This window comes from Cyprinus carpio, chromosome B19, assembly GCF_018340385.1.
Source record: "Cyprinus carpio isolate SPL01 chromosome B19, ASM1834038v1, whole genome shotgun sequence".
NCBI lineage: Eukaryota > Metazoa > Chordata > Actinopteri > Cypriniformes > Cyprinidae > Cyprinus > Cyprinus carpio.
The window spans coordinates 4493333-4518122 of NC_056615.1; the positions used below are offsets into that span (position 1 = coordinate 4493333).

General features: G+C 37.7%; 1 protein-coding gene across 1 annotated transcript in view; it reads right to left on the reverse strand.

Annotated features, from left to right (window-relative positions):
* The window catches only part of LOC109062646 (regulating synaptic membrane exocytosis protein 2-like), a 145124-nt gene that overhangs the window by 75560 nt on the left and 44774 nt on the right, over positions 1-24790 (reverse strand). Inside the window, exons 7-10 of the mRNA XM_042745430.1 lie at positions 11127-12004; positions 5532-5596; positions 1746-1865; positions 863-962 (exon numbers count right to left, since the gene is read on the reverse strand). Of these exons, the coding sequence (XP_042601364.1) occupies positions 863-962; positions 1746-1865; positions 5532-5596; positions 11127-12004 (1163 nt within the window). The remainder of the gene's footprint in view (positions 1-862; positions 963-1745; positions 1866-5531; positions 5597-11126; positions 12005-24790) is intronic.

Below are 24790 nucleotides of genomic sequence, written 5' to 3' on the forward strand. Positions count from 1 at the left end.
AAACATAGTAAGGACCCTTTTTATATTATATTAGTAGCATCCTCAACTTCTGTATACTTAATCATGTGAAATTAATCATTTGATACAATGCACTTACTGTGTAATAAAATAAAATACTAATAAAAATACATTCTGATGTTCATTCATGTTTATTTCATGCTCTAAGTAAATATGAAAAGATTGGTTCACGTGCTGCTTGAACTGAGGCAAAACAGTGATCTGTCACGACACATTAAAGAGCCACAAAACAGTATTTATTGTTCGAATTTCTTAAAAAAATGACAAAATCTGAAAGCTGAGTCCTTGTTTCATAACCTGCTGTGTCTTGTCTGGTGGTGTGTTGTCAGTTTCCTCTTTGCTCCGTGATGTATTTTTTATTGCGTGAGAACATGTTGTGTAATGTGACAGCGGTATGGCTTGTCGAACAAAGAAACAGTAACTAAGGAGGGCGGGTTTTTGTGAACGGTCAATTACATTTGTAATTCTATAATCTATAACTACACTGTTGACCCAACCTCTACACATTACACCTAACCAGACCACCAAACCTGCCCCTAACTTTACCCATATCCCAAATAATAGCAGCAGAGGTGCTTTACAACTCAACATGAACACAACAGGTACATTGTACCTAACAATTCATTAATTTATTAATAAGTACAATGTATTTAAAGACACCTAATATAAAGCAGGACCTAAAAACCTTTATCGTAACTTCTTTACTCATATACAGAATCCCATAATTCAGCAGGACTGTAGAAGCAGCAGCTCTCACTTCACGTGGTTTCAGAGAAAATGCTTTTATGTCTTCCACAGTTAAAAGAAATGTACTTAATTGTTAAATCTGAATAGATGTGTTCACCTGGTCGGAGATGGCCGACAGTGTCAGCTAGACTTCCTCTCTTCACCTTCGTAATGAAAGCACAAAGTCTGCCAGACTCTGTCATCTTCCCTCCCACCACCTGCAATACAGACAACAGGCAATGCACAATATTTTAAATATCTTTTAAATGAAATTACCAATTTTTCAGCGCAAAGGGCCTTAAAAGGTAATTATTTATGTGGAATTTAAAGGCTGAAAGTTTGACCTGTGCTATGAAGAAATGATGATCCACATCAATACCATGTGTGATAACACTAAGATAGAACTGGAATTGCTGATAGCATCATTTACAGTTTTTGCATGCTTTTCTGCATTGTTTTAATACCCCACTCACTAAAGGAATTATGCAAATCAAGCAACTCAGCACCAACAAAATTAATGCTAAACACAGTTTGCACAGGAAATATTGCTCTCTATTCACAGAAATGTAGTCAGATAATGGCTGGAAGACAGTGAGTGGGCAAACTTACTGGAACTAAAGCACACCACCACAAATAGTATCTTAATTTACCCTTTTATGGGAATGGTTACTGCGTTACTGTAAGTGAAAAGGACCATCAGTAACCAATTTATAATTAGAGGTGTAACGATACACCAATGCCATGGTTCGGTTCCTGGGTTTAGAGCCACGGTTCGGTTATGTTTGCTGTGGGGGGTAGGGTTCATGGCATGGCACCAGCAATGCTAAAGAACACTTCACTTTTTAACTTAATAATAATAATATTAATAGTAATGATAAGTACAATAATATTGCTCTTTTAGTTCGTGTTAAATAATTAATTAACAAATGAGACTTGAGAGATCTCAGGTCATTAGCATGGCTTTGATCGAGTGATCTTTCAGTGTGTTTGGGCATCCTTACCTTGAGGCCCAGCAGTGCCCCCGTGTCTCTGGGCACCGTGCCATCTTTCATCCGCTTGTTTAGCACTACCCGCCCTATTAGGCGCTCTCCATCTTTGGATGGTTGCCATGTCACCGGGTGCTATGGGGTCAAAGTGACAATACACCTCTGGTTTTTATACAAGCATCCACACACAGCACGTTAAAAACAAACATACGCACACATGCACAGGCTGAGGAAATTAAAGAAGGGAGGTCAACTCTTGTTTGCTGTGAAAACACAAACCGAACCATAGTGTCAAGCCATTATGAAATACATTCACAACCCATTTTACTTTGTAATCATATATTTGAGTGAAACAGTACGTTTAAAGAAAAACAATGTAGAATAGGGATTGATTTAATTCATTGGGAAGTGATAGAGTCATGACAAGTTGGTGTTACAGGCAAGAATGGAGTTACAAGGTTGGTAATAGAAGATGGTAACACTTTAGTTTGGAGAACACTACTCACTATTAATTAGTTGCTTGTGAGCATGCATATTACTAGCACACTGCCTGTTTATTAACACCTATAAAGCACAATGCATAACATAACTACTACAACAACTGCCTTACTGACTATTAATAAGCAGCAAATAAGTAGTTTATTGAGGGGGGGGACATAATAGCTAATCTAAAGTGTTACCGAGAAGATCTGTAAAAGAGAGTAAGACAGATTTGTAACGTCAGCTGAAAACAAACATTGTTGTAGGCGGAGTAAGTTATTTAATTTTGATGAAAATTTATGAAGACAATAACATGCACACATGAATCTTAGACCAGGAACACAAATTAAGTAAGTAAATAGGGACTATATAAGATTATTTTTGTATTTGCAATAAATACCATAACATTTACGGTATTTAAAAGGAATAATTAAATCAGAATTAAAAATCCTTTCATCATTTTGCACTCTCATGTCATAAACCAATATAAGGAAAAGCCTGAAAATGTTCCCATCTACTGCAGTTCTCAAATCTGATATACACTCGATTTATATGGTGCATCAAAACACAATGTGCCATATTTGATGTCTATGTACAATTTGTTTTTCCTTGGCACTATGGTGTTAAAACTTTGCACCATACGTGAATTGTGTGTGATTTAAGATCTGGTCTGCACTGTAAAAGAAAAAATGTCAAAGAAAATGGATAATGTCCTGGCAGAAAATTACCTGTATGATTATGGACATTTCTATAAACCCTAAAACGCAATACTATTTCCTACAGTCTTACAGGTCTGGAACGACATGAGGGTGATGAAATGATGGCAGGATCTTGGCATTTGCTAACAGCATGAAAGTTATTATCTTCAAAAGAATTTCCCACCCTATAGGGTTCGGTTTGTGCATTTATTACAGACACAACAGTCAGGACAAGGTGAGAGGTATCAAACACACAATTCTGGACAACAACTCAAAGCAGTAAACTAGATCAGCAGTTCTCAACTGGTGAATCACAATACTGTGCGGATAGGGCACGTATTAGTCGACTGAAGCAATAACGTCCAAGAAGCAGTGGTTTACAGTGATTTTAGAACAGCTGTGGGACGTTTTTACAGAACGGAGTGGAGTTGTATTGAGTTGTACAGTAATACTGATGTAATAAGGTCACAGGTGTGTGTTTATGGAGTATTTTACTATGGCTTCAAACATTGCCTAGCCAATCATAAAGGACCAGAGCTATTTAATAATAAACAATGCTGAATCTGACTGAATTTTTTTCATCATGATTGTTTTCCCCACTTTTTTAAGTATTTTGATTACGAAACTCTACAGTTACTGCATTTAACTGCAAAACTGAATATTTCACTAATAGCAGTTATTTCATACGTGACAAGATTTGACGGTTTAATCCTATAAACATTTTAAAAATAAACCACAAAATGAATATATCATATACTTGAAAAGATTATTAAAGACATTTTTTCTTTGAGGAAAGTGTAACTTATAGTGGTCATGGTTTGTAATACTTTGGGACGCAGGCATAAAATGAAAAATATAAACAGAATAGTTAAAACTAAAGAGAACATCACATATTGTTACTGATGTCAAAGTCTGAACATCCAATCCAATCTTACGTTTTGGGCATATATCTTCACTCACTTGATTCTTCAGACACTTATTAAAAAGTTACATTAGACAGATTCCAACATGGGCAAGTTGGCAACACAACAGTTACCATCATACCCTCTTCCTCAAAATAATTAAAGCTACACAAGAGTAAAGGAAGATACAACTCAAACTACAATCAATTGTTTGTGTCAACCACACTGTGTTTTTTGTGATTAATTAAAGTGAACCAGGAGTGTTGTGAAAAGTATCCAGCAACAAGCAAATTGTATGTCCAGCCTGAATGTGAAAGGTTGATTTGAATCACAGCCAGTATTAAGATATTTAATATTTAATATATGTGGTGGAGGATTTTGGACCAATAAGATTTTGCAGTGGGTGGGACTATGCAGTGCAGTGCTGCAAATATGAAACCAAACAATTAACAAAATGTTCCAGTACTCGTTAGTCAGGACACAATCTCAAAAGGTATACTTGTTGCTTAATCGCATCACATATGGTTTGCCAATTCACAAATATTAATGGTTTCACTTTATATACAGTTGCTTATTAGCATGCATATTGCTAGCATACTGGCTGTTTATTAGTACTTATAAAGCACATGTTATTCTGCATGAACATATTTTTGATCCCTTAATCCATCCCAATATCTAAACCTACTAACTATTAATAAACATCAAATTAGGAGTTTATTGAGTCAAACGTCACAGTTAATAGTGAGAATTTAACTAAATGGTTAACCAATGGTTAAACCAATTCACAAATACCAATATTTCATTTTAAACAACAAAACCAGTTGAGAAGCACTGATCTAGATCAATCCACTGATTAACCAGTAAATTGCTCTCACACCCTCAAGCAGTATGGATGTAGCAAGCTACTTCTATTCGCTATCGTGTACGAACAAAAACCAAAGATGGGACAAAAAAGCACAGCATGAAGAATGAGACAGTGAAAAGGGGAAAAGAAAAACAACTGCTTAGTGCGAGATTGATTCCCACACTAGTCTATCCCTGTGTTTAGGCTGAGACTGAAGGATTGTGTGGAAAAAATCATGTTAGGAAATCCCAAAGAGGGAAACAGCGTGAAAAGGTGATGTGACCAAGTGAGGAAAACAGGTTAGCAATCAGAATGGAGTGTCTGTCCGCATCGAGAAGCATGCAGCATATGGAGCAAACAGTGCCAGGAAGTTTGTCATTCAATCTTTCTGTGTGTTAGGATGCGCTACGATTTTACAGCCAGAAGTCAGTGGAGCAAAGCAAACCAGAGGGTTCTCCTCTCATCTGAGAGGCACGATTAGAGCAGGAAACCCTTTAGGGGCAGAAACAGACAGTCGAGCAGGTCAGTCACAGGAAGTGAGAGGCAGGCGGCAGGAAGTCGTCTCAGTACCTTGTCACTATGGCTATGCTCCTCGTTTAGCGTGGTGCTACTGCACGTGTCAACCCCTGAATCTTTGACCTGCGGTTCGCACCACTCCACATCTTCGTCGTGGGAGCGCTCCTGAAATCGCACCACTGTCTTTTGCCTCTCAGACGGGGTGTAACTGGCGTCCAAAAAATATGCCTGCTCATTTGTTTTTCTTTTTCCCCTTTGAATGTTGCCTAAAAGTTATGGATGATATAAAGGGGAGGAGAAACAAAACATGCAGAGGTGAATTAATCGAGGGGAAATGGGGTGAGAGGGTCACAAGCCTCACCATAGACATTGAGGAGGCCTCGCTATGCCAAGACGCATGGTCCCACCAGTGACCATCCATATCTCCTGAGGACAGCACAGTGAGAGGACACACACGCACACACTCGTGTCAACAAGACTGAACTTATATACTGTAGGCAAATATGCAACATTCATTTACTCACACGCTTTCTCTCACAGCTCTTTTGAAGATGCAGTTCAACAAAAATGAAACTGCTGCCATTATTTACTCACCCTCATGTTGTTCTGCAAGCGTACAACTTTCTTTCTTACGTGAAACACACAAAAAAAGATATTTTAAAGAATGTACTAGCCATTTTGTTCCATGCATTTACAATGAATGGGGACTGCAAATTTCAAAAAGGATGTTCACGATAGAAACTGCAATGCATGATTCAAGAATGGATCATGTCTGGTTCGAGATCTGGATTATAAAATTAAATCACTTCATTTAGTAATGAAATGGAGTTATAAGAACTACTTGTATGATACTTTTATGGGGCTCTTGTGAAACCTTCAGTCTCCATTCATTGCAATTACATGAAAAAAAAAAGAACTAGTGCATTCTTTAAAAAATCTTGTTTGTTTTCCACAGAAGAAAGAAAGTCATACAGGTTGGTGACTAATGAGGGTGACTAAATGATGACAGAATTGTCATTTTTAAGTTAATTTCTCTCTCTTAAAATAAACACATGTAACAATTGGCATCACTTTTCTTAGTATAGACTTACCCATAAAGCAAATGGAAAGAAAGAACATATACAGATATTTTAAAGGCGTATAGTGTAATAAAAAAGAGCATGAACTACAACATGACCAAAACTACAAGACAAACCCTGTCCAGCAATTTAAGTCACAAAAATTGGCTTCTTAGCTCAACGCCTGAAAGTACATTTTCTGAGAAAGCAATTTACCTGAGTGCCATACATCTAAACAGCACTACTTCTGTTGACAGATAATCTTTCTGTTAGGAAATCTTTAACTGGTTGAAGATACACAGACATTAAAATCTAGTGCCTAAATGACATTGATACTGCTCCATGCTGTTGCATAAAGTACATAACACCATAAAATGCATCCCATTTTGCTGATGTTGCATATGGGATATTTAACACATACATATATATTGTGCATATTTTTCTGTTATAAACACACAGATATTCTCACTGAATTCCTGGGATGTCAGGCTTGTTATAGTATCAAGGAATAATTTAAGGCACAATAGCCAGAGAGAGAGGAGTTCATCATCAATAAGAAAACCTTTAGCATATAAACTGGTATGTTATAACATTATTTAAAACTGAAAAAAAATCTCTATTTGCAAGCCAAGCGAAATCACTCCATAACAGAGATTCAGGCAACTGATAGTGAGAAAGCAAACATTTCCATTAAAAAGTAAAGGTTCCCAAGTTCCCAACTCTAACTTTTCAATTGTGTTAGTATTTTATGACCTTACTTCTCTTGTCTTGTAATTATTTAGATGGGCTGGCAAGCAGATGGATTTGCTATGCGGCAATATTGTACTGATAATTTCTTAGCAGTTTAAAACAAAGAACAAGGTCCAGTTTCAAGGTCCTTTAAATATAAACTTGACTGAATTTAAGGAAACCATCATCATAAGATTCACTTGAAATGTGCAAAGTAAACTGGACTGGATTTAAGTAAACCATCGTCATAGGACTCACTTCATATATGCAAAATAATACCTATTTACATGTGCCTGTGTCATCAGTACAATATATTTGATTAAGAAACCAAGCTGTAGTTTAAAGATGAAAAATATGGTTATTATGCATCCATAATTTTAACAGCCAGATTCAGTGCAAAATCACAACGGCACTTTAATAAATGGATAAAAGAATTTGTATCCATAGCACGGAAACTTTAATATTGCAGGAGTCTGATTACTGCTGCCAACATTGCATCATGCTGTCCCCAGTTTCCCTGCTAGCATGCAGTGATATCCGTATGCTACCATGAAAAGAATGAACGCTGTAAAAGCTTACTTCTGTAGACATTACTTCTGCCTTAACATACACCATGCCTCACAAACCAGAAGTGTTTGCCATTTGTCCAAGCACCATGTGCAGACCGTTCCCAGCGTCTTCAGGAAAAAAATAATTTGTTCTCTGTAGTCCCAATATATTGTTGATAATCCGTCTTTGCTGCACCACCCCTTCCAAACCTTGGCAAGTTAAAGTTCTGCAAAGCTGATTTACTCAACTACGTCCACTGGGACAATGACTAGAACTCTTCAAATCACACTTGGGTCAGTCTTTAAAGGTCTTGCACATCCCCTTCAAGGAAGATGTTAAACCCGACTGTTTGCCTTTTTTTCATTGCCTCTCAACGGTGTCATTCTCTTTCCCTCTCTCTATCTCCTTGCACTGAAATGGAGTTCATGCCTTAGAATAATGAGCTTACCGTTATTCTTGTAAGCCAGCTCAAACACCCTGCCCTACATAGTCCCCGCATCACAACAGACTGTTTCCCTGAGTTTGCCGGGCTGATCCCTGACTCCAAGAACCCCTACAATTTGCTCATGGCTTCATGGAAGCAAGCATTGGCCTCAATCGCTTGCACCCAACCAATACAACTATTCCTTTCTTTTAGATTTTCCAACCTTCCGGTTGGTGGTTTTTACACGAAAGTGAAAGTTCAGAGCAAACAATTAAGTTCTTACTCTTATTGTCCTTACTCCAGAACAGTTACCATTCCAAGTGTTGGCAGTTTGATGAAATATTGACTTACCACCATTTTCCCAGGCTTCACACAGCGTGCCGTCTTAGTGTGTGCATCCACTAGTTTGCTACTTTGACCAAATCCTTTTCTCTTTCTGCAGGTGGGGAGGGAATTGAGCACTTTGAACCAATCAGGTTGGGTTGTCACTGACTGATTGACGTATGTCCAATGGCACCCAATGGAAGGATAAGCTTGTCAGAGATCAAGCTCCTTCCTGTCTACAGTCAAGAGGTGTGCCACGCTTATGAGGTCAGATGGAGTGATTGGATGCCTGCTAGAATTGTGGCAACTCTAGAGTTAAAGTTGGATGCTGGATAGGAAATTTTGGGAAACATTCATTGCCTGAACAATTAGCAACATGATTTCCCCACTGATCAAACATTTGGATTTGGAGATTTATTGGTGTTTGTTGGGGTGGTGTGAACTAGCCTTTAGAAAGCGGATTGAAACAGAGAGACTGAGTATGAGCATGATGAAGGTGGAAGCAAGTGTCCTACTTTCTTCTGCTCCACTGTAGCCTCTTGAGTGCATCAAGTAGCTGTGGCGGAGAGGTAACCATGACAGATGCACTGGTGCAATTTCACTTCCTGACTCTGACATGGAAGTGACCCTCTACCACTGCAAAGCTGCTGGGTCTCCCTCTCCCTACTTCTGCAGATGAAGGAAGGCTCTTGGGAGCTCTCTCGACACTGCTCCTGTGCAAAGAGGCTTATCCAATTGAGCTAATTGTGGACCTGAAAACATCAGAGCTTTTAGGGGTGGAGAATATCTTACATGGTAGAAGAAAAAGGAGGAAGGAAAAGGACAGGTACTTCACAGATACCAAAGATAGTAGCATTCCATATCCACTCCTGGAATCCTAATGATAATGAGCACCATGACACCAAAAGAAGAGAAAATATAACTTTTGCTGGTTCACTCTAACTTAAGCAACCACTGATCAATGGGAATTTTAAAGAGTCCAGTTGTGTTTTCAGACATCCAATCTGCTGTATTCTCACTCATTTCAAACTGATCTGGCTCTTAAGTCACTTTCACACCAGAAGAGAAGTGCCACACCACGTTGTGGATACACTCTCAAAAAAAAATTCAGAAATCATACCTTTAGAGGGAACAAAAGCTTGTCACTGGGATAGCACCCTTTAATGAATATCTTTTACTCCTAAAAACGTTCATAGTAGTACCTTAAGAGTACACATTATTACTCTAAGGTACCAATGCTCAGTTTTTAGGGGTATATAATGGCTCATTTCCACCAAACAGTACAGTTCAATACAGTACAGTACGGTACAATTCAGGAAAGTTCACTTCAAGAATTAACAAAGCATCGATGACACATATGATGTGCAACCCCCATTATGCAACTTTATGTGTTAAAAGCTCCAACTGAGCTTTCCCATGTGTAAGACTCTTTATTTAAAATGCAAATGCTGAGACATGAATTGGAATTATTTAATGTAGTAAACAACATGCCACAGATATTAGGTTGAAAATAATTTGGAATTGTGCTGTACGTCAGGGTTTTTTAAACTGTTCCTAAAGCTCCCTGAGGTGCTGCCCATTTTGTCCAGTTCAGGCCATGGAGTTCTACTCAGTTAATTCAGGTGTGTTAAATAAAGAAGACATCCAAAATGTGCAGTGCTGGGAGATTCAGTTTGAAAAGCCTGGCTGTATGACTCATGGCTGGAAAAGGCAATTTGGTTAGACATTTTAATTATCTCATATCTTAAAGAATCATACTAGCTGTTATACATGTCAAGATGTACCATACCTTGCTCTTAGTTTTGTCAGACCTACAGGGTATCAGGTCAGCTGAGCTCATAGTAATATTCTCACTTTAAATGTCTAACAGCAAAAGCTGTAGAAATTCATATTCTAACAGGATAACAGGATTCTACATAACAGTGAATGGCAATGTATGACTGTGTCCCGTGTCCCCATTCACACTCTAGCATCTTCAGCCCGGCTTGCATTACATAATTAAACCTACTTGAATAATGAAACACCCTCCATGGTTTAAACCCTGGTCATGTGACTCACCCCATGTAATTGCCAGCGTCAGTGGATTCTCCTTTATCTTAAGTGCAGTTTTAAACTGAATTTAGAGGAGAAAGGTCACAGAATAACTGACATGTTATAACTGATCTAAACAACCCCAAAGCTCAGAAACTAAAACAAAAAGAATTACCAAGAGAACTGGCACTTTTACTGAATCTGAGGTCATTGCATCAACCCTGCAAGTCTTATACTTAATTTGCCTTGTTTATGGATGCTCAAATCGGTCAAACTGAGAAACTGCAAGGAACTTTTAACATGTACGAAAATTTGTTGAACATTATCCGACCCTGCTCCTCCTGACCACAGACGCAGATTTAAAGGCACGTTTTTCTGTTTTTCAGTCAATGTCTTGTCTTTGCCCCCTTATGAACAACACATTTTCGTACATGATAAAAGCTCTTTGTGGTTTCTCAATTTGACTGATTTAAGCATCCATAAACAATGCAAAACATAGGCATTTTGAATTTCTGCTAGCAATTCCTATATAGAAAAATCACTTCCTGCTCTCCGGTGGCATTTTGCATGTCATCAGAATCACGTGACTGCAAACAAGCTATTACACTATATTTCACAGGCTCTAAATAATACATACAACAGCACTGAACTCTCTGCTGCCCCCACCAGGTCTGGAGCAACATGGTGGTTACCATGAAGCATTGGCTCTTTCAAGGAAACTGATATGACTGGAGTCACATCTGAGATTCCAGAAAGGTTTAATGCAACTTTTCTCCCTAAAACACCGCAATGTTTATCAATCAGCAATTCAATAATTCCATTCAGAGTCAGCAGCGTTTACCTTTTTCGCTGAAGGACTCACTCTCCAGCTCTACATCCTCACAGCTGGTGTACTCTGGTGTGGTTGCCAGCTCCTCTTCTGAGCTGCTGAAGCTACCCATGGTTCTGAGCTTGCCAAGGCGTTTGCTGCGGTGCGGTCGAGGTGGAGGAGGCCGAACTGACTCGGATTGGTCCGAGCTTAGAGAATCATTTCGTAGAATGCTATCCATTTTGTCCTGTTTGTTCCTGCGCATGGCTGAGCTAGGGTCCAAGTGGTGCTGTTGGAGAATGGGTTTCCTCGTTGGCTCTGCCAGTCCTCGCCGGCTATCGCCCAGAACGGGGCTGCGGTGTGGTGTTGGTGGGCTATGATTCGTCATCCGATGTCCCAGTAAACTCCTGTCCATGGAGTACGAGCGTTGACTTGGGCCTCCCAACAAAGGGAGGCGTGACTGCCGCCCACCAGGCCCATGCAGAGGCTCATCATGTTCTGTATAAGCGAGCGAAACGTCACTATGACGCCGCTCATGCCGAGCCCGTGACACCTGGGCATGGATGCGCATCTGCTCCTCGTAGGGCTGGGGTTTGACTGGGTAGCGTGCCAGGTTGGGGTCGCTGCGGTATCGGGTCTGGTATTCCTCCTCACGGCGTCTTTGGAGTTCATAGTCCTCTAGCTGGCCGTCCATACGTTGGCCTTGTGAGTGCCAGCGTTCTTGGCTGTGTTGATGACCGTCCACCTCATTGTACATTCTTGAACTCCTTGGCGAATGGCCAGGGTCACGTCCGTAGTCGGACGGAGAGCGGGGCATGCCTCCTTCAGCCGGGGCATACTGCAGTCCTCCTTCCCCCTCCCTTTGGTTATATGCTGCGTTGGGGTCCCTGGATGCTGATGGGCTTCTGTTTCTAAGAATGTAAAAGGAAATGAGGTCAGTGTGAGTGGTTAATGCAGTAAGGTGAGGCTAAAACTTTATTTAATCATAAATAAGCTTATGGCACCTTCATTTCTCTTCAAGTTATTCACACTAGGTTGTACAAAACTACATACATTCGAAATTACCTAGAGGTGAGTTGTTTAAACAGACATTCTGATTAAGGAAGCCCTGTATAATTACTTACACATAGAATGTATTCTTGTATTCAAAAACAGCTGGATGTAGGGCTAAATACTGAAATGGCACAAAATGCAGGGGGCTCAGGATGATCACGGTGCAGGATGCTAAAGAATCAGCAAGTTGCAACAAAATGGCCAAACGTGCAATACAAATGTCCATTCTCATGTGTACACAGACCGACAATTAAAAAAATAAAAATCTTCAAATGTTTCTCAGGGTTAGCCTTGTGGTCAGTGCTCTGACATACAACACAAGACCAAGTCTGAGTCACAAAAAAGAATAAAAAAATCTTGCATTAATACAATTCTAATGCAGTTTGTTCAGTTTTAGTAACAAAGCCACAGTTTTGTTTTTCTCACACCATATAAATGAGTCTTTATACACTAAAATAAAGCTGTCCTTATATTCTATTTATATTCCCCTTCGCAAGAGGATCATCATATTTGGGGTTCTGGGCATTAAAACAAAGCCCTGAAGGAGCACAGCATCCTGATCCATGCCTAATTTATGCCTTCCACTGTCTTTCTAGTCCCTCAGACTGACACAGACTAAATTGTTCGACGCCACCAGTCACCTCAAGTTCACTGCCCATGAGTCTATCCCGCTTGGCTTCAGGACTCTCTTGTTATGCAGGCATACGTCAACAAGCATCGCTGTTGTTCCAGCCCTGGAGCTCTTTCATCGTGAGGAGCCCACAGGGACTGTGAAGCTCTGTGAGAGTGGCCAGTTGGATGTGGTTTGGTGGTTCTGGGACCAGTCTGCCATAACAGACCTTTGAGCCATGGCTTTCATTGCGGTTAACCTGTAAGGGTGGAGTGTTCGGCTCTGGCCAGAGTCATGAGAGGAAGTGTGTCACACTGAGTTAGAGAAACACTGCAGTGCCAAGACAGAGCCAGATGCGTTTAGTTCCGTCCCTTTCTGTTTCTCTCTCATTAACTATGTTATATCACGCCAGACAGTCTCACTTACAGCAGATGCTGTAACTCTGCCGCAGCTGGAAAGAGATTGCTAAAATAAACAGCCATTTTACTATTGCTCATACATACGGTTTGTGATTTGAACAAAACCATAAGCTTAAGTATTAAAGATGAGTGTGAATGATCTCTCATCAATGGTTTTATAGGCATGAATGATGCTACAAATCATGTGGTTTGTTGAGAAGAGGTGCAAGGTTGTTACAGTTAGCTAAAACTAAAACCCTTAAAAAAAAAAAATTGTATATTTTTGTGCTATAATATATAATAATGATGTGATGAATTTTTATAAATTTTAGAGATTTTAGGTGTATTTTTAAATACACAAATATTGATACAAAATATAAATTAAAAATAACTTTAAACAAAAATTTTTAATTTTTACAATAATTCAAATTAAAAATGACAAAAAAATTACACAAAATAAGCAGCATCCCTCATTTCAATTTAGATTAACTTGATGCACAAAAATAACAAACTAAAATTGAAATAAAAATGTATAAAAACTACATATACATTAAACAATCATTTAAATTAAATTAAATGTAAACTAAATTTGACATTTTTACTAATATAAAAAGAAAAATTAAAAAAAAAAAATACTCAGAATAAGCAACATCTCTCATTTCAATTTAGTTTAACCTGACGCGCTAAAATAACAAACTAAAGCTGAAATAAAAATGTATAAAAACTACACAGACATTAAAAATAATTTTTATTTAAAATAAATTTAATTTTTTTACTAAAATAAAAATGAAAAATTACTAAAAAGAGACTCAACTTAAGCAACATCTCTCATTTAAATTTAGTTTAACTCGATGCACTAAAATAAACTAAAACTGAAATAAAAAAGTATAAAAACTACATAGTCATTAAAAATAAATTTAATTTAATTTAAACTACATTTAAAAATATTTTACTAAAATTAAAATAAAAAATTTAAAAAAAAAAGACAAAATAAGCAAGATATCCTGTTTCAATTTAGTTTAACTTGATGTACTGTACTAAAAAACTAAAACTAAAACTAAAACTGAAATAAAACTTAAAATATAAATAAAACTACATATAAATTAAAAAAATCTATTTCAGACTGGTGGATAAAAATATCCCATAGACCTAAACTGATCTAAAACCAATCTGTATCTCACTATAAATTGCTGATAACAACTTGGCAACCACGTAGAAATGCCCTAACAACCCCCCATAATAGCTTACCATTATAGTGCTGGCTTTTGCATGGGCAAAAAACTTATTTTTATTGATGTGGGCAATACATCATTAAATGATTGTACAGAGTCAGCAGCAGTACCATATTGAGTTGCACCATATTCCAGCAGTAAATGATTGCTGAATGTCTAAATGTAAATGTGACATCATCCATTGTGTCATCATATGCATGCTGCAATATGTTAAACAATGAAGCAATATTATTCATTGATTTGTGCCTGTCGTCTCTGTGCAAAGCTTCTCAAATCAGAGCAGCCCGACAGACAGAAACAGCATAGCAGGAGAAACAAAACTCAAAGACAAAATCATTACAACATTCAGTGGCTGTTTACTTTAAAATAAAGGCCATTTTGACATTTTGCTCACAGCTCAGACTAGACTGTGCACATAATGGTATTTTCTGTTTGCCACATGTCAGCTCACCCCACAAAATAACAAAATATTGCAATACATTACTGCAATGGCCACGGAAGTAAAGATCCCAAATAAAAATTACTCATTTCCACTGAAATGGTGCTGATGTTGAAGACAAATCAAATGACACTACTACAATGTCACTATATTAGCATCCAAAGTGATTTGATTCAACATTTTTCTGCCAACAGTTACATTCATTAAGTAAAAGCCATGAAGCTATTTAAATATATAACAATTAAAATTCATAGTAATAAATTCACAGAAGATATTTGTAAATAAGCACACAGTTTACTTAAAATGGGGAATATAAACTCACTGGAGCAACTGTGCAATGTTACAAAAATAGGACCAGTGCCAGTCAACTAAAAGCGTCACATCACACATTAGAACATGTAGATTAAAATGCTAATGAAAACACAAGTGGTTTTGTACCATCTATTTTTATTTGCCGTTTTGAGCTGTTAAAGCTGTCATAGTTCAAAATCAAAAATGTCCAAAATTGAACCCATTTCCTGAACACATGCATGTCTGTAAATGCAAATTTACTGGGGGAAAAAAGTACTGTAAAAAGTACCTATGGAAATATTTGCTGTAAATAAAGATAACACTTTAGTATAGGGACTTATTCTCACTATTAATTAGTTGCTTATTAGCAAGCTTATTATTAACATATTGACTGTTTATTTGTACTTATAAAGCAGATATTCTGCATGACCATATTCTACATCACTAATCCTACCCAATACCTAAACTTAACAACTACTAGGGGTGGGTGATATAGCCTCAAAATTATATCCCAATATTTCAAGAATATTTGCGATAACGATATTTATGACGATATAGAAAAAAACATGGAACAACGTTTTATTGGTGAATGCAGCTGGCAGGCAGCAGCATTTATTACTGCAAACAAAATAAAGGCATTTTCCAATGAGCTACTGTAATCGATGACAGACTACCTAATTCGAAGTGTAAATCTATTGTCATAAGGTGGCAGCAGCAGCTGTATGTTCGACTTGAAGCAGAGCGATCGGTGTATGACGTCAAAATACCGCAAGAGTGACTTACCCTTATTTACACTGCACACGTCTGTGGTGCGTTACTGCCCTGACACCGCCACTCTAGACAATGCTTGTGTTTACACCAGCAGAGCCGCGGCACATTTCAGAAGTGGCCCAGAAGTGGCTCTCCGCGCTGCTTCGCTAAAGATATGCGCCTCGCCTATTTCTGAAGGTAAGAGTATGCGCTCGAATATGCTCTAGAACTGCTCTCGCCATACTTTGATGTCATACACCAATCAGTCTGAGCAGAGCTGCTTCAAGTCAAACAGACCTATTGGGTTTGTGGTGTTGTTGTTGCATGCACTAGGGAAAGTATATCCGCCATATGTCATTGCTTCGCTATATCATTGATATCACCACTTTTTTATCATCTAAAAATCTATACCTGTATTATCGTGGATGGTATAATATGGCACAGCCCTAGCTTACTAACTATTAATGAACAGCAAATTAGGAATTTATTAAGACAAAACAAGATTTTCTTCTGTTCAAATGTACTATCTTTCAGAGGTTTTCATTTTTTATATTTTTGAGTCACTTTTGCTCACCAAGGCTCCATTTATTTTATCGTAAATACACTGTGAAATTGTGAAATATTATTACAATTTAAAATAATTGTTTTCTATTTGAAAATTTTGTAACATGCAATTTATTTCTGTGGTGAAAAGCTTAATTTTCAGCATCATTACTCCAGTCTTCAGTGATCCTTCAGAAATCATTCAAATATGTGATTTGCTGCTCAAGAAACATTTCTGATTATTATCACTGTTGAAAACAGTTATGATGCTTCATATTTTTGCAAAACCATGATAATTTTTTTTGCCATACTTTATTTGAAATAGAAATGTAATATTTTTGATTAATTGATTCCATCCTTGCTAAATAAAAGTATTAATTTCTTCAATCTAACTGACCCCATATTTTGAACAGCAGTTTATATTACAATAATAAGTATATATTGTATTAAAAGGGACTCAAACCTATAATGATGCTTCTTAATGGGACAAAGAGAGGAAAACAAACAGAATAAGTGTTAATTCTATACCCACAGCATGGCATCACGAGATGTAAACAGCCCTAAACCTCATGCATGATAATCTTTCCCAACTGTACGGCCAGTTCTGTGCAAGCATTACTCAGGCGTTATAATTACTCCTCTAGGAACATCTGCACGCCTGTCACAAAACCGTCAACTAAGCAGCATTCAGCGAGAGGCACTCGACTATCACATGAATGCTGCACCGGCAAAAAAAACAATCCTCCACAACCGAGCGCGTCGCGTGTGCACGCACCTGTCACTCAAGTGCTTCACATCTGGGCTGCGGGTGCGAGCATGTCGACTGCCCGTCTGCATCAAATGCAAATACAAGAAGAGGTCCAGCGAGGGGGGGGGTACAAGGTCACGGCTACAGGAAATGCTTGCTTAGTGCGTCCTCCACCCCTCCCAGCATGCTCTTGCAGACGCAGGCCACACCGAAGCAAAGAACCAATTCTAGAAAGCCGAAGCGGGCCGAGAGGCGCCGAGGGGTGCCGAGAGGCCTGAACCCATGAGGTGCAAAGGCTTCTGAGAATGGAGAGCGGTGTTACCATTTAATGCTGTTATCACAGGCTGTATATAGCTGGAGGTCAAGCACGACTTTACCCTGCAAGGAGGATTATGGTACTTAGCTGATTACTGGCTGCATGGCGGTTATTGCTTAGCAATCATACGGCCCGGGAACTCCTTCTCCAAGTGCCCAAGTCTGGATTTCAGCATAATCATCTTCCTCTTTGCTCCGGCAAACTCCAGGAACAAAGCAGGAACAATATCCTAGTAAAATAAACCTCTCTGGATATGATGCATCAGCATGTAGAAGTTGGCTGTCTCAGCATGTGTGCAGTAAATGCATGCGTGTGTGGGCGCCTTTCCCTGAGCGCATGTGGGCGATCGAGCATGTGTGTTTTCACAAATATTCATACATCTTGTGTGTTTGTGTGTGTGTGTGTGCGTGCACGGTCTCTTTCTCAAGCGGACAGATTAACTCTGAGCCTTGTGGGCATTTGTGTGTGTATTTGCATCTGTGTGAGAGTGAGAACACAGCGCCACCTAAAGGCTGTGCAAGATATTACACGTTAGCTGATTGGTGGTACTAGGGTACACAACTATATAAAAATATAGTGTGTAACTTAATGGCTCAAGCAAATATCAACAAAACAGGGTGAATTAAAGTACATGAGTACACAAACATGCTGGAATTTTGGGGTGCATGATTTGGGGGAAATCAAATGGCTGTCTTTCTGATAAAAATTGTGATTGCCATTTAAAATGTGATTTAAAAATGCTAGGTTTGCTGTGGTTGTTTGTAGGGATGTACAATTTGACCAAAACTTTGTGATTTTATATATCAATATAGCTATAAAATACTACCACTACTATTAATAATAAATATTAATAAAATAATTAATAATAATCATCAACATCATTATTATTTAAACAACACTAATTGTATTATTATTAAATAAAAGTCAACAAAAAAATACTAAACAACTAAAATTTCCCTGTAAAATACAAAAATCATGCATTTAAAAAAAATTATAACAATAATTTAATTTTACATTGCAACTGTAAAATCGCAACACCAGCATTTATGTCTTAATTACTTCATTTTCAAACGTTAAACCACTGAACTTTTGTTTTGACAGAAATGGCAGGGAGTGCTTAAAGCTTCTCCTCTGTTCATAAGCACTTCTCATCACAAAAATGTTTGGCACTTTTGATGCTGAATGCATATTAAAGCGACCCAAACTCAAAGCAGATGCAAAGATGGAGTTCATGTGGAAGAGCATCTACTGTGAACCGAACCACTTTGAGATGCTGAAACACTGGACGTAGTGTTTTCAAAATGAGCTGCTCATGTGTAAATGAACACAGTTTCAATCTGAAACACACGACACATATATTTATTTAATTAAATCATAGCCTTTGCAATTTGATACTTGCACTAAGCCATATCACAATTTTGTTTTTATTTTGACAAATCATGCATCCCTGCTGAAACTGTATTCAGAACCTTCCTCAGAAACTCAATTATTTTTTTATGACTTTCATGTTTTTAGGTCAGTTCTTAAACACATGCATTTATCTGCCGATGTGGATGGAGCACTGTACTAAACACTGAATCTACAGTGCTGCTGCAGAGAAATTACATTTGATCTTGCGGTTTAAATTGAATGTGAAATATTAATATTGCATTGCAGGCAGCAAAAAAGTGAGCAAATGACCCAGGCTTTTTTTCCCAAATACATCAGAAACACTTATGAGTTAGTGGGAGTGATTACTGAATTAATTACTCTCTCACTGAATCACAAGTCAGATCAGTTTTAATCGTGTGACTGATCCTGTGTTATGTTGAGTTAAGGTTTATGTTTTTAAGGACTGACTAGTTGTGCATATGAAAATGTGTAGTTAAAGATGCACATTACATTAGTTATATAATATCTGTAATTATATAGTTAGGATAGCATTTATGTCAACCACTGTGCTCCATTAAAATCTGTTTAAGATGCATTAGTCGCTGTGATCACACCTTGCACAACAGCAAGCAACAGCCTAACAACCACCTAGAACATCTTAAGCAACTGCACAGAAGTACATTAGAAACCTCCTACGTCTAGCTTGCATCTTCAAATCTAGTTATTTGTGCAAATCCATTTGGAGCTGCAAGTGCAATAATTCTCAGCCTCTTTGACTCAAAAGCCCTCATTGTCTTCAACAATAATCAAAGGCCCCATTACTTTTCCAGTTGTTATTGATTCACTAAATAAGGATTTTTAACAATAATTAACCTCCTTTTTCTACCTGATAAAATATTTCAGAGATTGCCGTAACTTCAAAAATTTATATTCATTTTGAAATGTCATATTTCAAAATATCCATATTTCAAATGTAATAAACACTTTTCTCTCACTTCATCTAAACTTTCATATGAGGAAGGCATTCTGGCGGATGACGTAAGACGTTGGAGTTGTGTGATTAGTGACGAATGCAGAGAGAGAACAAAACAAAATTCCGGTCATGAATTAGAAACACAAAACGAGGATTTGTAAAGAAAAATGTGCATGCGCACATACACGCAACTTTCATCTCTCTCTCTCAAATTGGCCTTATGTGAGAAAAAAGTTTAGCGATTTCTAATTATTAGGGGGACTGGCCCCCTCAATGCCTATGGTGTTTATGGCACTGATCGGACATGAAAATATGTTGTGGTCATAGAAGCAAACTTTAGCAAATTTTTTCTCCAAACATTTCTTTCAATAACATGACCGAAAATATGAACACATGATTGAATTCAACATATAAACAAATGATTACTTTTCATTAAAATCTTTATTAATGCCAAAAATGCTTACATTTATGGGTCTTCTTGTTTGCTTGGGCAGCTGTTGCAGCTGTAAGCGGTTTACGCTGAGATAATTCTCATATCCCTTCGTTTGAAGTGTGGTCCCGAAAAATCTTTGTTTGAAGGGTTATCTGGCCCTTCCCCTTACCCCTATCCCTCCAACCAAAAGAGAATCGAGACACCAAATGGGATTGGGCCTTATTCTTACATTTACTTTATGAAAGTCAGCAAATATTTCACAGGATAAAGACATGTCAACCACGAGCTGAAGGGGGACATTTGTACAATTATACTAAAAGGTCTTTTACTTGCTAAAAAAATCAAAACTATCAATCAGAGACAGAAGGCATGTAGCAGATTGTTTACAAAAGAGTTTTTCAGCAAAATGTTGTTCATGTTAATCACTTAGAGGTCTTAGAAATTTGTATCAAATATGACAGAGTATGATTTTAGGGTGAAACATTAGGCTACACCAATTCAGGTATTTTAAAACAGAGGGAACGCTAGTTCTAGCAAGGTTCATCATCCAGTCCTACTTTATTCCACAGATGGTATAAATCAAATCTGCTCCCGTACATTGATTTGAGCAGTGTTGTGATGGGCCTGCTGGAGCCTCCACACAGCCATCAGACAGCAGCCGAGATCACAGCCTCTCACCGAGAGGGATCCGACTGACCTGCTTCCATGTAAATGCTCCAAGACTGCCTTATTAGCTTCTCAAAACACACACACGCACATGCCGTAAGTAGGGCATACCCCAGTAGAGTGGGACACACTCCATGGAAGAGGTGAAGAGCATTCGGGAAAGAGAATCAACAACTGTTGAGGTAAACAGACCTGCTAATAAGATAAAGCACAGGCAGGCGAATACTGGACACATGAACCTTAAGAGGCACACAAACCATTAGGAATGCACTAATATATTGGCCATTAATTGGTATTGGCCAATAAAAGCAATTCTATTTGATCCTACAGTATGAATCACCCGTAGATCAAGCCAGGGTTGCCAGATAAATTCAGCTTTGAAAGTCAACTTTGATTGTTCATAATAAACTGTTTAACTTCACTCGCAAGTGAATCTCAAATTATTTTGTGGGATAATTAAATATATTCTAAATAAACTACAAATATAAAAATATATACATTTACTTTGTCCTCACATTCTTTATTGTAACTCTTCTCTCTTGGTCACACACCTGGCTGAAAGGCTCATTATGCAGCTCATTATGCGGGCCTTTGTCTTCTCAGGTGTGAATCACACAAATATTCACGGTTAATCACGCCTACTCACATATGCCCTTTCGAAACAAAAAGTGTCTTAGAAAATTTAAATCAATCTATTGTTTTCTGTGTGTGAGTAAACAAGATGATTTTCACATCATTTTGAAGCAGAAATTCTAGGCTACAAGCTCCAGGTTTGACAGTCTTGTGAACAAATGTTGTGTATTTGTTTTATGACCTTATTTCAATGACTTCAAAATTTTAGTTTTTCACTAACCATGCATAAATGTTGTTTTCTCAAAAACACACTCATGTACATGCATGCTATTTACATATTATTGTAGCCCAGTTTAGCCATGTATATGTTTATAAGCAACTGAAAAAAGCACAAAAGTCAGGGCATGTCAAAATTTCTCCAGGCCCCCAAAACCCCCTAGATCTCAGAGGGTTAAATTTTAGGTGTGCGTCAGGCTGCCTTATCAGTGGCGCAAGAAATGCAATGAAGATGTAAGTGTCGTTGCTTTTTAATGTTTTTGTTAGCCTATCCAGTTGAAGCCACTAGAGGTGGCGCTGCTGTGTTTTTCATTAAAAATATTGCAGAAAAAGAGAACATCAATGCGGAGAAAATCTTATTTACGTCAAAACTGAAACTAAGCTGTTCACACAGAACACATATTTTCTAGAGAGACATCTATCACTGTTGCACTCGCATCTCTCACAAAAGAGCGCATGTTTAAAAGGCGTGTAAAATTAGAGTAAGATCAACTTATGAAATATGTCTCGAGAGTTTATGGCGTTCTTTTTTTTCATCCCACTGCATCTCATGTTTTTAAATGGAAAAAGTACTTTGTGTGATTGGCTTTTGTCCCTTCATATTAAATATGTTTTGTTTATAATTGTTTAAGCAACTTAATTAAGTTTGGTTTATAAACATTATGTACTTTTCACAGATAGTCTTGCTATTTTATTGCTTTAGTAAATGTGCATTAGTAATATATTGCTTGATGCGCCCTCTTGTGGCCTTAGAAGAGAAGCCAAAAGCTTGTTCGTCCTAACTGAAATTATGCCTTTTACATTTGAATATAATCAGAATACTGATAATATTTAAATGAAAATTTGAATTTAGTTTATCAGCCCTTTTGACAGACCTAGTTTGAATTTAAATGTGTGTTGGCGACACAACCACCCTATAATGATAAAAATGAGTGTGCTGTATACAGTCCACCATTGTTTCGATGCCAGAGCAGGTGTAGACAAGAATGTCTCCAAAGTGATTGAGGTGTTTTGTTGTTGGATGTCCACAGCAGTCGTCAATTACTCCCGACATCCGATCCGCTGAAGACGCAGTGGATTCCATTTGTTTTTATAAGGGAATGTGCTCCCGAACTACCTAAATGCATTTATTTTCGCACAAATCATTTTATGTTCCAGCTTCACCTACAGAAGAAGAGAATTTTTTTGATGAATCTTTAATAATAATGTGTTAGTTAGCATGTTCCACGATGAATGTGGCTAAAGCTAACAGTCTCACACCGTGTCTACACCTGACACAAGCGTCCCGGCACAACAAAATACTGTAGAACTCGTTATAATCAGTGATGCTGTGTATACTGGATGCGGCGCAACAGACAAATCCCAGACAGTAAACTGCTGCCTCGATCTAAGGCAGTCTAAGGGTCATTTACAAATGTATTTTAAATAGTTTTTGAGCAGTTATAACTGCATGAATAAGAATTGTGACTTTAACTGAAGAGAGGGGTGGGGTGAGCAGAGCTCATTAGCATTTAAAGGGACATGCACTGAAACGGGTCGCCATTGAGAAATTTTAACTAAAGTATGTTATAGACTTTTCATTAAGACCCTAAAGAATCATACCAACTTGTGAAAAATGGACATCCGATGACCCCTTTAAAGGGGTTGGTTTACCCCGAAATGAAAATTCTGTCATTAATTACTCCCCCTCATGTTGTTCCAAACCCATAAGACCTTCGTTCATCTTCGGAACACAAATTAAGATACTTTTGATGAAATGTGAGAGCTCTCAGACCCTGCATAGACAGCAACACAACTGTAATGTTCCCAGGTCCAGAAATGTAGTAAGGACATCATTAAAACAGTCCATGAGACATCAGTGGCTCAACTTCAGTTTTGCAAAGCTACGAGAATACTTTTTGAGCACAAAGAAAATAAAAATAACATATTTTATTTAACTATTCTTTTCCCCCGAGTTACGTCTTCTGCCATTTTGGAGAGTACCCAAGAACGTATTGGACGTAATCAGCATAATCAGCACTGTTTATGTTTGGGGGAAAGTGTGCGTATGCATTGTGATACTCTCTAAAATGGCAGAAGACGTAACTCAGGATGTGGTTGCTAAGGCTCCGGGTGGTTGTTAGGGTGTTCTGATTGCTTTAACACATTGCTATATGGTCATTAAGTTGTTAAGGTGTTGCTGGGTGGTTGCTCCCCCCCAACCAACCACCAAAGCAACGCCATCCAGAGACAATGGCACTCAGAAATGTTACTCTGCATTAAGTATATTGTGCCAGACATGAGTCATACTTCAGAAGGCAGTAGCGAATGCTCCAGAACGCTGGTGCAGTACTCTGGATCTATTAGTATGCTCGTTGTGTTCCAAATATGCACTGATTTTAATTACCTACTCTTCCGATTCAAGGTACATCACTCAAACGCTGCACTTCTGATGGAGGAATGCTGTTGCTTAAGGTCCAAAGCCCAGTCAACTTCCTCTCTTTCCAACAGAGGGGGAAGACTTAAAAAATAGTTCACACAAAATATGAATATTCATATCTAATCGGTCATTGTTTATTCACCATCATGTCTTTCCAAACCTGTATGACTTATTTTTCTACACAATTTTTTTTTTTTTTACATGCTTTCCCTTGCAATTACACTACTGTTCTAAAGTTTAGGGTTCAGTAAGATTTATAAATTTTTCTCATTTTCATTAAATCATAATTTTATTTAGCAAGGATGCATTAAATTGTTCAAAAGTGAGAATAAAGAGTTTCATAATGTTACAAAACATTTCTCTATTAAATTTCAATTGATTCTTGAGCAGCAAATCAGCATATTAGAATGATTTCTGAAGGATCACATTTAAATTACTTTTTAAAATATATTTAAATAGAAAACAGTTACTGTAAATTGCAATAATATTTCACAATATTAATGTTTTTATTGTATTTTTCATTAAATTAATTTAGTCGCATGACTTAAATAAAAAACATTTTTAAAAAACCCTAATTTTGAACAGTAGTATACAATGAATGGGGAC